This window comes from Calypte anna, chromosome 2 (genome assembly GCF_003957555.1).
Source record: "Calypte anna isolate BGI_N300 chromosome 2, bCalAnn1_v1.p, whole genome shotgun sequence".
NCBI lineage: Eukaryota > Metazoa > Chordata > Aves > Apodiformes > Trochilidae > Calypte > Calypte anna.
This window is the reverse complement of record NC_044245.1, coordinates 18,998,971-19,016,309: the sequence shown is the minus strand read 5'-3', so window position 1 is coordinate 19,016,309 and position 17,339 is coordinate 18,998,971. Positions and strand designations below refer to the sequence as shown.

Here is a 17,339-nt window from a genome sequence, read left to right as displayed (position 1 = left end):
TATTTTTTCTTCTTATTTATTTTAAAAAATATATAGCCTTCTTCCAGGTCATTCCATGAATCACTAAACTATAAATGACCTTAGAAACAATTCCATTCTTCTATCTTTTTCTTGAGCTTACATTATTAGAATTAAACTTGGTAATAGCCAATGTAATTTACACTCCACTTAATGTTTCTTTCACAGCACAGATAATTTGATTTATGATACCCTGTATATATTTTTTCCCTTTCTATCTTCAAACAAGCTTAAATATGCTGTTTTCAATCCCAAATTTAACTAAACTAAATGCTTGGATATAAAAACCTATGCAGTCTCTCTCAAAATACAATTGTCAACAGTTTAAAAAAAACCAATTATTTTTTAGTTTCTCTCATCCTCCTCTCATTTTTCAGTTTCTCTCATCCTCCTCTTACTCATTTTTCTTCCAGTTTCTTGACATAAAATGCAGACTACGATAAAATGGCATAGGCCATCACAAGGGCATGCAAACAAAGCATTTTTCTTCAGTAAAGGCCCACCTTAATTATTTTAAGTGCCTCCTTCTGAAATCTGACATTTTGAAGGAGGAGGGGAAGTAGAAGACAGACACTCAATTGGATAAATGAGACCCAGGCATGGGCAGAAGCTCAGCAACCTGAATCCTCAGACAGCTGTTTTAAGTAGAATATTCACATTAACTAATAAGGGCAGAAATGGATGGTAGATATAAGGAATCAGTACAAGAAGTGGCAAAGTTTAAAAATGACCTCTCCATGTGGTTTTTGTGTGGTGTTTTGTTTTTTTTTCCTTGGGTTTTGTTTTGCTTTCCATGACATTTCCTTGAGGAAGAACTTGTATTCAGGTAGATGGTTTTGTTTCCTTAACTTGAGGAAGCAGTTTAGCATTTCACTGACAGAGCTTTGAAAAACTCAGTGGTAGAAGCAATTTAGTTAAAAATGTTGCTGACTTTTACCCTTTTCTGTCCCCAAACGGGTTTTGGGGTTTTTTTAATTTTTAATGCGATTTTAAAAGTTTAAAATCTAAAACTGCATTAGTTGCAGATAAATTGCAGCTAACTTTGAAAACAACTTCTTGATCCCTAAATGACACAAGAAATAATTTAGATTAATTCACTAAACAACTAAAATCTATAGCACATAAGTAACTTGCATGCACAACTAGCATACATAATGCTACCCTGTACCTGTAGGAATCTTCCAGATAAGATGCCCCAGTGATTCTGCTTATACTAAAAGCCTGAAATACTCTGAAATCTCAAGCCTATGTTAGAGTATTATTGAAGAGAAAAGTTCTTATATTAAAAAAAGGATCTCTATACCAGGATAAAATAATGTAAGTCTAGCTATTTTTTCTGCAATGTGTTGGTTATCATAGCTAAGGCAGAACTCGCTAAAACCACAACACAACTCAAAAAGGGCTCAGAGCATTCTGCACAGCTACCTGCAACACCAAAGGTTTATCTTTAGTATTGTCAGTTCAGAAACACCAACATGAAGTCACTGTTCCTCTTACGCGCTTCAATTCTTAAAGAAATATTAGCTTTTCCTGTTAATTAACAAGCTATAGTAACTAAATTCAGGAACCTGAAGTCCTAAGTATTCTTGATATTGAAGATCACTTATATTTTATTGCATTTTAACTTACAACATCTGCAGGCCATCTTAAATAACAAGAAAGCAAACCCTGGAGCTAAGCAGTGGTGTAATTTACATATGGGACAATTTACTCTGGAAGCCCAGCTCTTCCCTTCTTCCTTGCTCCAAAGCCTTCCACCTCTGAATTCTGTTACAGCTTGATTCTCCTGCCACCAAATCCCTGCTTGCTGTTTTCCAGTTTTCTGGAACTTATTGGATAGCTTTTTTCCTGCTACCATTAATTTACTGGGTTTTAAATCCACATAATTTGTGGATTTGTAGATACTGGCTAGGTATCTACAGAACATAAAACATCATTTTTGTTGTATTCATTTTTTAATACCTATTCTGGCAGACACTGGAGCTGCTTTGTTAACAGAAAATATGGGATCTATTACACTGACTTCTTAACGGATTATCTTAAAATCATAAAAATGAAAAAACTCTATCTTAGGAAGATGATAAGATGTCCTAGTTATAAATTCTTCAGTAACCTAACTATATTCTGTAATATTCTTAATATTTTGCAATAAAGGCAAAACACAGACAGAAATTGAAATATAAATGGTATGAGGTGTTCAGAGTTATCATTCAATATTTCTGTAAACCTAAATATTTCTGTCCACCTTCCATTCCCTGATCGAGTCACTCATTAGCAGTGAAAAGCTAATTAAAACCAAATGGGTGCATTAAAGGGTAATGAAAAGAGCATGTGATATTAAAAAAGTTATTTGATAACTGCTCTGACAATACTTACACTGCATAAATATAAGGTAGATTTTATAGTTTAGATTAAAAAACCACAGCTGTGGGCACGGCTGCCACATTTATGCTTATAAATTACAATCATACCTTTGCTACTTTATCTTAGTAACTTCAGCCATGAATGTCTATCATTACCCAGGGATTGAAAAAAACAAAAACAAATGCTCACTCAATCACAAAAAGACATTTCATCGCTCCCCCAAATTTAAATACTACAGTAATATTTGCTATGAAAATGTAGCATTTGCCTATGTGAGATAAAAGTATTTTCATTAAAAAACATTGCTATGCCTAATTAGATGTAGATGTAGGTGTGTGTGTGTATATATATATACATGTATTTTTATATACACACGCATATATCATCCCTCTCCCATAATTTATTCTTATAGTTTTGCCTAGCAGAAAACTGCTGCTGGATTCCCTAGCACATTTAGATTAATATAAATTTAAAATATATTCATATTTTGATGAACTTATGATAATAGATTTGCCTACAAAGAGTATTTTATATATATGGGATGTGCTTGAGACAGAGTAAGAACAAGTGCTACACATCCGATTGTGCATAATAACACAAGAAAAATAAAGAAATATAACTTAAAATCATTGCTATTACCTGGAACAGCTGAGGTAAAGCTTTCACAGTAAGACAGAACCATATTCCCAGCTTGCATGGAAGTAAGTCATGCCACTGTGGTTTGTCCAGCACTCTGCAATCAAATACAATTTTAAGTTTTTCATCACTGCCACACAATTGCAAAGTCAGAACTTTCTGACTATCCTCTGAGGTGATTAGCACCTGTCAACTCCTCTAAAAGTGTGTAACTATATAATACTAAAGATACATGTTTAATATTCAGTTCAAAATATCTAACAGCTAACTTCTACTATCACTAGGTTTTAATCTCTTAAAAAGGTCTTTTCTTCCTGAAAATAAATACATAAGCCACATAATTGTTTTAGTTTAAAAATATCCTAAACTGAAAAAAACCTCAAGCCTCAACCAAGTGTTCACAAGTGCTGACAACCAGATATGAAGACTGTAGCATAAACAAAACAATACATAAAAATTAATGTCATTTGCAGTTCACTGGAGCATTACTCACTGATGTCATCAGGAAAGACAACAGGCAGAATGGTCTCTGATCTCCATCCCGCATTGATCCAGTTCATGCCCTTGCTGTGTGAACTATTTAAACCCTTTATTTCTTTCTATGAATCAATAGAAGAAATGGTGGTATCTTTTGGTCCTGAAAGTCACTACTACTTCCCTATGTGTTTCTTAACAATGGTGTTAGAAGCCTTTACCAACACGCTTGTTTTTAAGTTAATCAGATAAAAGCATCAGACAAACATTGAAACCCCTTAAGAACTGTTTGCTTGGTATGGTAATAAACTAAATCTTAAATAAATTGTTATCAATGGCAAAAGTGTTCAAAGATGGAGAAAGTTGTAAAATTTTTGAAAATCAATTTGTAAACATAGCACCAGATACCATTAACTCTGTCTTAATCTTTCCCTTATTATTCATCTGCTGAATAAACACCATGCATTTACTTAGAAACCAAAACCTGAAAACACATTTACATTGGCACACTTTGTATTAGCAATGGCTGTTAGTACAAATACAGTTACTTTTGTCACAAAATATTCCAAAGATGCCAGGAGAAAACTACAGAACTGAACCAGTAGCTGATAATATGTTTTAAAATGCAGAAAACAAGCCAGTTCCTTCTCACCTTTCATTTTTGTCCAGAGCAGCAAGTTTGGCTTCGTCTGTACTCCTGCTGCCTGTTTTTTTCTTCTTCTCCCTTTTTTTTCTGCTAAGCAGTTCATCCTTGATGTAGAAAGAACTACAGTTACAGGTTATCATTAACATGTAAACCACAAATGTTACTGGGACTCTTGTGTGAAGGCTAAGCAGCAGAGTAGCATTTATGCAAATGTATCTAGGGGTCCTACATGATTAAGTAAAATGATCCATCCTAACAATAACTGTTGCCATGGCATCCAGTCTTTAAACACACATGAAGTCCAGTTCTGTCACTCATGTGTATCTCCATAGCAATCAAAGTTTTCTAAGAGGAGAAAGCATTCAACTTGCCTCCTTTCTCATTCATCAACTTCAATAATGCAGTGGAAAATGAAAAAAAAGTAAATAGATGCTAATGTATGAATATTTTTCAAGTTATGCTTAGGTTTTTTTCTAGTCTACTAAGTGCAATAGATTTTTATATGAAAAAAAAAATTATGAAAATAACGTGGTTTATGGTGCTTAGCAATGCCTGTCCTGCTAACAAGCCCCTCCCCCCAACCCCCGCCCCCCCAAAAACCCCTCCAAAAAAAAGCCACCCCACAACTCCCCCCAAAAGGAAAACAAGCCCCCCCCCCCCCAAAAAAAAAAAACAGAACAAAAACCCCAAACCAAGAAAAGCACTTAGCTAGGAACAAAGGCAAAGCAAGTATGACTTTTAAATGGATAAAACTGACTATTTTGAACATTTAAGAAAACCATGGACCTGACTACAGCAGCATATGATCTTGTGTCAACAGATGATAGAAAAGCTTTTATTCTCCCTCTTCTTTCCAGTTAAAAGCTTAGAAACCATCTCTTTCTACTTCATTACCAATTCTAGAAAATATTTTATCTTACTAATTCTGATATGTTGATTATCTCATTCTATAATTATCACCAGTTAATAGTTAATATATAAACATCTTAAATTATGAAAAAAACAAATTCCAAACGGGGAAAGTGGTAGAGATTGCTATGATATGCAAAAGTTCAGTAGGAAATTCAATACTAATAATTGAAGCAAGTTTGATTTATTACCAATACTTACCAGCTGTTTTTCCAGGTAGATTGACCAAACCACAGCATAATGACCTACTGTGAGTATAATGAACAAGAGTAATGCCAGCTCAGCATTGCTCATTTTTCTCACCCGCCTGTAGTAGAATACAGGCTGTCGCCAATCTGGAAGTCCATTGATCAGAATATCATCATACCTACAGTAGCAAATATAACAGGCTTTCATGGAGAGCTAAAAATTAAGTAAGAAAAACCATCCAATTTTTAGAACAAAACAAATTATAATCTACAGTCCGCTTGAAAAATACATACACACAAAAGATCAGTCAGTAATCTAATTTTTTTTTTTTTTTTTTTTTTTATAATAATGCCTTGTTCTGTCAGCTGCTAGGCTTGAATCTGGAAACAAAATAGAATCTAGAACTAAATGCTGGAGAAATGTATCGAGTCTTTTGGAGGAAAAAAAAAATGTTGACTGCTCCTGCAACAACCCCCTCCCAGTACGTTCATGTCTGAAAGAGCAGCCTTGTAGAAACATAGATGTGTTCTACCTGCTCAGTAATCAGTGGGCAAGTCTCTATGATAGAAGTAAACAACAAACAATGAACTTATAAATAGGTAGCAGAGAACAAAATTCTCAAGCACTATAAACATTTTTTTTTCTTTTACAAATTAAAAGCAGAAGTGTTGGGGGGAAGAGAAAGGTGTATTTCCTTTTGTTTTGTCATTTAGACCAATATGTAAACATCCAATATGTAAAAATGCTGCCAGACTTAACATACACTCTGTGTCAAATATGAATTTAAGTTAAAGCCTTGATTTCATTGTTAGAAAACAAAGTTCACTACTGCTAGACAATTTTGATTTTTTGTTTGAAAAGCTGTCTCTAAAATCAATCTATTTTAAAATGGTTGAACTTTCCTAATACTACTGACTGTACAGAAACCTCTTTAACTACTAGTCAGTTTTTCTTCACATCAGTGTCTTGAAATATCTCAGTGTGTCTGGGGTCTTTTCTTTACAGTCTGTTACCAACAATTTTAAAATAAACAAACCACAGATAAGCAAAACAGATTTTTTTCCATTTGTTCAGAGTAAATTTTCAAACAAAAATCTCTACAGTAAGCTCAAAAACCTGTATGTTCAAGATGCACAACCTGTTAATCTTAAATTGAACACAACTCATTAAATATTCTAATCACACCGTTCCCAGAATTAAATCTGCACTGAAAGGCCTAATTTGGTGCAACACATTGACCAAAATATTTTAATTAAAAATATTCTGAGTTAGTCGCAGGCCTAATTACAGGAATAGAAATAGGGCCTATATTGTCATGCAGGTCAGTAGAACTCAGTAGTAGGTTTTTCTCAAGTAAATTGACCGATCCAGGAATAATAGCGCAGCTGCTAAACTGCCAGTCTTGACATGTAAATCAATTTAAATGCAACAACTGCAGTAGCTACTTTGATAGTTATTAAATTGATACCTCAGAGATGTACTAAAAAAAAATTTCCCCGAGCAAATTTATTTTTTAGAAACAGAAAAAAAGGAAATGGTTTTCAATTTAAATATACACTTTAACTGGGTACATCTAGAAGAGCTGACTTCTGATAAAACAAGTCAGCACTTTTATTTCTATGCAAAAGATTTACCACCTCAGTATTCTGCAGTGTTCTGAATGCAACCAGAGGTAAAATTCATATTACAAAATTCTAGCTTCCAGGAGCATTGTTAGAACACTAAGATAAATATCCACTATTATAAAATTTGAATTAGCAACTTGCTTCAAGTAAGTCAGAATAAATTACCTACTGGTGCCCTAACACAAACTCTGTTCAGAAAAACTCCTTAGTACGTTATTTCAAAATTTCTACTTAACTTCTTGTTTAAATAGAAGCTTTAGCATCTAAGAAACAATCATGCTTTTGCCACATATTACTCAGAAAATAGTATTTTGGAAAAAGATATTTTAAAATTAATTAGGTTCATAAGAAGATTACACAAAGGATGCTTGTTCTTTAAAACCTTCAATGAAACATATAGAATAAAAAAAAACTAACACTACTATAACTTTATTAAGTATTTGCCTTTCTTATACACTAAGGCTTGGTTAATTGATGTACTAAAAATGTGGCAACTGATTAAATAAGGTCCATATATGCTAATGGTAACAATATAGTAAAGCAAGACCGCAAACTAACATTTGGCAACCATGTTCTACTATGAATTATCTGTTAAGAAAAAAATAAAGACAGCAGAGTCTCTTGCATTAAACACTTTAAACAGCACTCTGTATTTACCAGACTATGTCCGCTGTTCTGAACAACAGCCTCCAAGGATTAAGTCTCAGAATCAATGCTCTATTGATTTTACTATCAATGAGCATTATGGCTCACAGGACTGGCCATTTTAAGGGAAGATAGCTTCTATTATAACCCACTTTTTAGAAAATATACTGTTAAAAGATAAATCACTGCTTTCAATAGTAATTAAGCTCAGTATTTGAAAAATAAAGATATCAATGATTTTTAGGTTTTCAACTGGGAAATGACCCTTCTGGTACTCAGAAGCTTCCCGTAATTTTTAAGGCTTGATTTCCAAATTTAGGATGTGGTTTAACTGAAAGCAAGTTTCTCATTAAAGAATTTCTTTATAGAAATCTATACTGACTATGACAGATACTTAATCCATGTAGATCAAGAAATACATTCAAAATTTAATTACAAAGCCTCCTTTTAGTAACCTACATTAATTCTTCCCCCATTAGAAAGAAAAGAGGGAAAAGAAAAAAAAAATCAAGCTGAAAGGGAAAAATACATCTGCAGTATTTTTTCCTCAAACACGCACACAGAATGCAGCAGATCTGTGATACGGGTAAGCCTGCCAGTTGCCTCTGAAATGTAGAGGTCAGCAAGCTAAAAAATCCCAAAGCATCATTACAGAAACAAGAAGACCCCCAAAAAGATAAAATCCCCAGTTATAACTTAGTTTGAATCTTTATTTTAAAACTAAGGATTCTATAGAACACCTGTTAGTCTTGTCCTAGCAAGTAACCAATTCCAAGATCATTAAACTGTCATTCTTCTGTAAAGTTTGATGAGTTTTTACAGCTCTTTTAGAATCAATTATATTGCAAGGAAAAAAAATCAATTTACTGTCGAGCTAATTACAGCATCATCTATTTTAATATTATTATAATTTACTTTTCCCTTTAAAAGAGCCACTGAATTTCATATTCCAAATAATTTCACAGATGTGATATACTTTATATACTATAATCATCAAATTAATGAGATCTATTCTGAACTACAGGAAGACTGCACAGGCATTTTCTCATTTTGGGGACATTTTTCTCTCAAACTGTCAGAGACATCCACTGCAACATCAGCCAGTACAATTTATATCTACAACTACAGACATTCAATTAGAATGAGAGCTAAGATAAACACTTTTCTTAGCCTAAACAAGTATATCTTGATTCCTTTGCAAACGTTTCCTCTAATCAAGCCCACATTGTTACAGAGACAGGCCTGGAAGGTAAAAAAAGCTCCTTAAAATGGTAACAAACAATGAAATTAAAATCTAAGATTTTTGCCTAATTACAATTAATAGAATTGTGTTTAACGAGCTACTTTTTCATAAATTAAAAAGAATCAAAGGCTAATAAAATGTATCATCATCAAGTTGATTTAGCAATAAATACCCTGTAGTAAAATGTAATTCAGGAAATACACCTACCTCTACATACCATAACAGTAAAACTTTCCTGTGAAATTCACACACTGCATTCTGTATACAAAACAAAGTACTACTTCTGCTCCATGTATATTTAATTTATGTTAACCACTGATACAGGAAACACCATTGCATGTATCAGAATATTTTGATTATCTATGTGTGCAAGAGAAAAGTACTGATATGGTAATATTACTATAATCTGTAATACTACCAGTGATAGTAGCATATTTCACATCCAATTATATAACTTCCTCAAAAACAGCAAGCCACATTTTAATTATAAAACCCTGTATTATAATTTTCAGTAGAGGAAGTATATTTTAAGAAAGGCTTCTGCCATCAGGTGGAGTAAAAATTCACTGATAAACATAAAAGTACAAAGGTTTTAGAAAAATAATTATATATAGCTGGCCAACAGCTGCCTTTTCTAAATGCTGCCTATACACACACACACACACAAACAATTAAATCATTTTTGCTGTACAATTGCAGGAAACTTGTGAGTTACCTTGCAGAAGAAACAGTATTAGAGGGAGTAGCTCCTAGCACACTTAAGACTTTTTTCAAAGACACACAACAGCAATGGCTTAAAGGGTGCAGGACAGACCACCCTCCATTTACAAGCTCAGTTTAGAGTTTTATCATTATACTCTGTAATAAATCTGATCAATAAGGTTTTTCACAAATTAACAAGACCACTGTTACTCTACATGTTATTTCTAAACTCTGTGTATTATTTCCAGAAGATTCTCTGAAGGTAGACACCATTTAACCAACTACATATGCACTATCAACCACTCATACACATTGTGCAAGAAAAATAAAATGTTCTCTATGTACAAAACCAGTTCTAGACGGTGAGATCAATCTAAGCTAGAACAATCTACTGCTGCTTTAATTTATTTCTAACTACTGTGCTGCACTAGTCAGCAATATTCTCACAAACAAGTTGGGTAGGTGAGTTGTATTCAGAACGCATAAAAAGTTTTTTAATTTTTACAAGCTACTGCATCACAGTTTCATGAAAAAAGCTGCTGTCACAGCTGTGAGGAAATTCCTAGAATTTCCAATACCACAAATTGTATGTAAACAATGCTATAAACAAAAAGGTAAAAAAATTTTGGAGACAACTCACTTTTTGAGTGATCTGAAACCACTTACCCAACAACTTTATAAACTTGTCTTAAGTAGAACTTCACAATGCACTTCTGAGAGATGAAATTAAAAAAAAATTCATGACGTTTTCAAGTACATTTTCATGACACTTGAAGAGAGGATTATCAAAAAGTAGATAATCTGTACTATAAAACCTGGACTCCTGCCAAGACATCTACAGAGCCAAAAAAACCCTTCAAGAAATGCCTCATGAAGCCCTGCTAAAGACTTGTAAACAGAAAGATGATTTACCAAAACTCCAACTTAAAAGCAAAACTTCCAGTGGCCCAGTTTTCCAGATAATCATTAGTTTAAACGGACATCCTCTCAAAAGAGAAATAAAAGTTCCGAACAGTCTTCCTGAAAGCAGATCAGCCACAGGTTTTCAGCTCTTGATCCTATTCCCTTAAGGTACTGCTGGATCTGCTCCAGAAGCAGCAAGGACAACTATCAATTATCAAAAAAAATTTACGCTATGTAGATCAAAGTGTAATAATATTACAGAAAATACATCTGAAAGAAAACGCAATTAACTAAGCAACAAGAAACAATGCTGAAGATGATATATATACACTGGAAATAACCCCAAAATATCATGAAACAAACCTCTCATTGATTTAGTGAGATAGAAGTGACAGTTGAATGGGTAGGTCACATTTACAACCACAGCTTTAATAAAAGAAGCAATGGTATCTGACACAACTCAAAGAGTGATATAATTAAGTGTTAAAAATATATTCCAAATAACAGTTAGCTTTTAAAGTTCTTTCAAATACTAGCTTTAGAGGAGAATAACCCACATACCATGCAAAAATACACACCAGCCACCCCTCTAAGATATATGCAGTCCTTAATTAAGCAGCTACATAGTAATTACAAACTTAAATTATGCAAAAAGTAATCTGAAGAGTTTCAAGTCAAACAGGATTTCAGTACTTCACTGATCTGAATACTTTATTTAAGAACATATGTAAATTAACTCACCTCTTTCTCCTTTCTTCATCCTTCAAAACCTCATAGATGGCCACCAACTAAAACAAAAACAAAACCAAAAAAAGAAAAAAAACACACACAAAAGAGTTTACTTTAGGACTGAATTTAAAAAGTTTGACTAGTAGTACATTTTACATGTGCTAACTAATGCCCTTAGCTAGTTTCCACTTTTCCCTGAAACACTAAGTAACATGTCCATATACAAAGTATTGTCAGATACACAGATTATTTGCGTAGAATGCAAAACATTTAAGAGTGTTACTTGAAGTATTCTTCTCAATTTTTTAAAATATATAGGTAAATACTAAATGTGAGTTATTCAACAAATTAATTCTGAAAAAGCGTACTTGTTTTTAATCTAGCTATATCAGGAAAAAATGTAATTTTATGTTAAAATTAGTTGACTATTTCAGAGGTGTACCATAGTTTTTACTAAAAAAATAATCATAAAAAATTCTTATTATATCTTCCTTAAAGCTTTTACTGACTCACACTGTACTTACTTGCCTAAACTGTGTTTCTGCATTTTCATCTTTATTCTTGTCTGGGTGCAAAATTAGTGAAAGCTTTCGATATGCTTTCCGAATGTCTGCAGATGAAGCATCCTGAAAAAGGAAAACAAAGCAAACTGTCAGAAAGTAATTCCCAGAACTTTTTTTCGATGTGTAGACAGCCAGCAAAGTGCAGGAACTAAAGCAGCGTAATTTGAGACATCTAACAACCAAACCATGCAACTACCCGAGCCTAAATGACTGAGCAGTCATTCAGTCCAATTCATCTTTCATCTCAACTTCCTTCATTACCATACACCCATTACAATGATACTTGACAAAACTTTCAAACGCTTGCTTGAAAGCTAACCCGGGCACCTTCAGCAGGATTTAAAAGTCCAAATAAACCCTGACAATTATTGCATCTACATATCTTCCAGGCAGACCTTATTTCAGCAAATTACCATGCTCATTTTCCCAAACTCAGGACTTGCTATGAACTCCTCCCTTATTAATATTTACATGTAATTCACCACTAACAGGACTTCCATTCAACTTTGGCTTCACTATGCCTTACAAATTCTATTTTTCTAAAATAACTTTAAATTGCAGTCTTGAAGCTATGCTACAGAACCAACATCAACCTACACCTTAATCATTGCAAAAACTGCACAAATTTTGAGAGAAGAAATAAAACTTGGAACATAAAAACCATCACTGATGCTTTGCTGCACAATGCCCAAATTTCTGAATTAATGACTGCTCTTCAGCACATGCTATAGAGATATCCAGAAATGGAAGATTTCTAGAATTGTATTATATGCTACATAGGTTTTACACTCAACACAAAGCATCACATTTAAACAGAACTACCCGCAAGCTCTTACTAATGTGTAAGGAAACATTTTAGAAATCAACTGCTTATCTCAATTTTTATTTCTTTATTAAATAAATATATATATATTGTTCCCCAGTACATTCTCTCTCTCAAAATCACAGTATTTAACAGGGATTAAAAAACACCAAAATCCTAGCTGTGAGAGGCACAGGGCTGAAATAAGATAATAAATAAAGCAATACTGTAGTCTGCCAGGCTTTTTATTACCAATCATTATTTTCATTTTTGAGTTTTAAGTTTTATAAAGTGAGGCTATAATAATGCTGCATGCAAGCTTGGGCCAGCAAATGAAAAATAGACAGAAAAGGGAAAAGGAGAAAGCAGGGGAAAACCCAGAACTGAACAAACTCTAGCTCCGAAGCTATATTTTAAGGAACTTCTTTTTATCACCTAATACAAGACCAAAGTTTTCAGTAGTCTCTTGGCTGCCAAATAAAGGTGCTTTTATTACTCACAGGGAACATTTCTACTGAAAAGATGGCACAGGCATTTTTAATTTTTTTTTTTTTTTTTTTTTTAAATTATATCACCAGCTACTTCTAGGGCATGAGCACACCAAAGCATAACTCCTCTTCTTATGCACCAGCTTGCTTCCAGCTTGATTAGTGCCAGTGAGTTGTTTCATATTGCCATCGTTCTATAGGTTTATTACAAGTCATTAGTTAAGGACAAGGAAGAGACAGCAACTAAATATTCTAAGCACAAAGCAACATTAAATCTCAAGAATTCACACTTAATAGAATTATATTAAATAAATGTGCAAATGCAAAGCAAATTAGTCTTTTAAAAAACAGGGATTGAGCCTATGATAACCTCAAGAAATTAGTACATCCAGAACACCTATCTGAGATAAATCACAGCTTATGCCTTCTCTACCACACATTTAGATGTGCTTGATACTATTTTTGGAACATTCCCGATGAACAATTAAAACCTGATAAAATCATATTAAAGAGTTATCCTACAGTACACTTCCAACTAACTTAAAAACAAACAAGCAAAGATTACAACATTTTCAGCTGTATCCAAATGGTATGAATTTTAGTTTTATTTGGAAGCAGCATAACTATTTGTGTAAAACAGCAGGTAAAGGTAGTTTATCTGTTTCATGCTTAAACAAATCAAGAGAACCCAAGTCAACCCTAAAAGAATAAAGTTTCTTAAATATTTATATTGCTTCACCTTGAGAAGTTGAAGCAAAACCCTATAAATTTACAACAAAAATAAATACTGCTCATCTTAGTTACCAGAAGTAATTTAGATATTAGTCTGTCTTCTACCAGCCCAATCAGCCGCTTCATGTGAGCTTGCCTTATAAGCAAAATATGGCATTTCATCACTGTGATACCGGGGGGAAAAAAAAAAGTTTACTGGCCATGGTTTTAGCTAAGTCATGAAAATGATCCTTATGAACATACCAGCTAACTGTAATTGTGTCTCTAAAAGGGGACAATCTCACCAGTAAGAATTAAACATGGGATGCTGATGTCAATTATTTAAATATACTGGTCCACATGAATTTCTAAAGCTCAAGTGCATCTTGCTAAATAACTCTTGACAATACTGTCAAACACAACACAGGAAAATGTTCTATGTTCCAAATATTTTGCTAATTAGTCCTACCTTTGGGTCATGTTAGGCATCTTCAGGCAAAGTTCCAGATCCCCTATGAGATGCCCTTAACAAAAGTGGTTGGTTTTGGAGAAAAGTCTCTCATCACTACAGAGCTTCCTAGCAGTATATGACCCTAAACGAATTATTCTTTTCAGACTAATAAAGAAACATCTACCATACTGATGTCAGTTGTTATAAGGAACTTTCATTTACAGCTGATTGACTCAGTTGGCCTCGTTCAGTAGCATTTCCATAGAGGTTCAGCAACAAAATAGTGAGTTAAGAGTCAGTGTTTTCTAAAGACTAAGATATTATTTTACATATTAGGGCAGAAGTCCAAAGATTAGAGAGACAGAAAGCTGTGTCCACACTGAGGTTTTGTTTGCATTACAGAAAAAGCTCTGAAGTCTTGTTGGATGGTTTGTTTACCATTCAGACATTTCCATCTCAGCTGCAGCTGTAGAGGGCAAAATGAAATCTGTATAGGAGCTGATAATATTGGAAACAGCTGATCCATTCACTGGTATCTCCAACATCATGCTTCAGGTTTCCAAGTTTTGCCATCAAATAAGGCAAATGAGTCTGTCACACTGTCTCCCTCATGTGGATACAAACATCAAAAGCAGCATCCTATTTCTCGGTAACTACCTTTCCAAAGCCATATTATTCCATCCTATTTCCAAGCTTGAACATCTCTTCGCACACCTGTTTCCAGTTAAGGAATCTTACAAGTTGAGAGCTACCAACACTGCAACAACAGCACATGCTTCCACCTGCAGCATCTAACTCCACTTTTGGATGAAAAGGCAATACTCCATCACATGTATTTTGAAAAACAAAGCACAATTTAAGCACTTATATTAAAAGATAATGCAAAATGAATGCTCTAAGCTAAACCAAAAACTGCTAAGCTGTCCGCTACATAGCTGGATAAAAGGTACATAATAGACAAGTCAATGGAGAAAAAAGTGTTTTGTGCTGGAACTAGTTCTCAAAATAATATTCAAACTGCAAGTCTGTACTTAGAAAGGTTAGAGTTTGGCCTTCTATGCATGCAAACATACAATTTCTCATGTGGGGCCTTTTAAATTGCTAAAAATTGTTCACTGAACAAGCGGAGTGTCCATGTGTCCAGCTACATTACCTCTAGGTAGAATTTAGAGGTTCAATTTTCTACATTTTTTTGCATAATCCCAAGCAAAGCACTAAGTCCAGGTATTTTTGCACACAAAAAACCCTACCATTTGAAAGAATCAACAGTATGTCAAAAGTTGAACATCTTCCTTAGAGAACTCTGTTGGTATTTTTAATTTTTGTCATCAGATTCCCAAAGTAGGGGAGAAGATAAAACATTGTTCTTCTCAATATGTATGTCAATCACTTTTGGCAGCTTCTTTAATTCAGACAATTAAAACCATATTACTGTATTTTATTTTACCTAGCACCATCTTAATATTCTCTAGTATTGTCAAGAAACTTTTTATCACTAAACTACAAATTCATAAGGGGAAACAAAGAAAGGATTTTTTTTACACAACACAAAAAAATAATTTTAATAGGCATTTGTCTTCCATTTTTAAAAAGTGGAATTATTGCTGAACATGCCCACAAATTTAAATCTGGTCTCCTCCTCTGTCTATTCAAATTCCGACACCCACCCTACAGAATTCCCTTCCACCTTGACAATAAATACAAAAACTGGTGTAGTACAGTTCAAGTATATTACTCCATTGCCTTCTATTCCTAATGTAACTATGATTACTAATGAAGCTAAAAAAAAAAGCCTCGTTGTGGTCCCAAGACAATTCTTGGTGAACACATATCAGATATTGCCATAGGCAAACAGTGATTAGGTCAAGGGGAAAAAAATAATCAATGCCTACATAGTTTTCACTTACCAACATATACAATTCAAAACCTAAATTGTTCCCTTGAGTGCAATGCAGTTATACAACAAGACTTAGTTACTTACAATTTAGCAACTGCTTCTAATGCAGTAAATGTGTTCAATTCATCTTGGGTTTTAAATATGCCTGTCGATGTTTTCAAATAAGGTGGCATTATCTTCATTAGCAACGGGAAGGCACCAGTATTCAGACAGAAATCATGTTTCTATTCACTTGCACTATGTCTATTTCATTGCAGTGCTGCTGAATAACTGCACAGAATTATCCACAGGCCATTACTGAAGCTTTACAGCAACCAAAAGTGACAAATGCATAAAGCACCAACAGACTGTATTTCACGTGTGGAGCTTAACACCTGTAAATAAACTCAGAGCACACTTCATGAGGCTTTTTGTAGCCTTTCCAAATTATAAATCAAACTTATATAACTCTTGTGTCTGGGTTGGGTTTTTTGGTTTGGTTTTGTGCAAGAGCAATTCACAACTACATGGTTTCTTCAACCAGAATTTTTGTGTAGAAGAGGTACCAGTCACTACTTTCCTTTTGGTAACCATCAGGTATGCAAGTTGAAGCAGAATGATAGAGAAAAACACAAAGTAAGCTCTGGAAATTCACAATCACATTTTTCTTCTGTGATTTGAAACTGCAGGATCCACACACTGTCCCACAAAAAATTACAAAACAAGCAGGGGCAGGTAACTGAAAAGAAGCTAAATCTGTCTATTAAACATTGTGTCAACACTGCTACTTTCTACCTGGCTTTTTCATCTGAAGTCCACAGAAAAGTAGCACACCTAAGTGCCAGAGACCAAGCAAACATGGCTGCAGACCAATCATTAAATACCCACAGTCATCATCCTCTGAGCAACATCAAGGAATAGTGTGACCCCACCCAAGTGCTGTATCCTCATACGGGAACAGAACAGCAACCTCTGTTGCTCCACAACCCTTTCCTAGGATGAAATCCATGTAAGTGTGGCTACATATCCAACCCGATTAATTCTCACTCCCACTTTGGTTCAGCATAGGCAGACAACTCCTCAGCCTGTTTGAAAAAAGCCATTCTGACTCCGGAAGCTTACTACCAAACCTGCAAGAATTCAGTGCTCGCATTCACTCTATACTTTGTACCTTCTCTCTAAAAAAAAAAATTAAAAAAACCAAACAAAAAAAAATCAACTTTCTTTTTTTAATTTTAAAAAGAAAATAAGAGTCTTAGAAACAAACAAAAACATTCCTCTCATTAGTACCAGTAGCCTTAAATGTGACAATGCATACCTTCTATGCACAACCACAAGCATCCCTGTTACCTCAAATACTTTTTT

General features: G+C 34.0%; 1 protein-coding gene across 1 annotated transcript in view; it reads right to left on the bottom strand.

Annotated features, from left to right (window-relative positions):
- The window catches only part of DNAJC1 (DnaJ heat shock protein family (Hsp40) member C1), a 103,851-nt gene that overhangs the window by 52,170 nt on the left and 34,342 nt on the right, over nt 1–17,339 (bottom strand). Inside the window, exons 2-6 of the mRNA XM_030446126.1 lie at nt 11,608–11,709; nt 11,096–11,142; nt 5,249–5,414; nt 4,145–4,242; nt 3,022–3,115 (exon numbers count right to left, since the gene is read on the bottom strand). Of these exons, the coding sequence (XP_030301986.1) occupies nt 3,022–3,115; nt 4,145–4,242; nt 5,249–5,414; nt 11,096–11,142; nt 11,608–11,709 (507 nt within the window). The remainder of the gene's footprint in view (nt 1–3,021; nt 3,116–4,144; nt 4,243–5,248; nt 5,415–11,095; nt 11,143–11,607; nt 11,710–17,339) is intronic.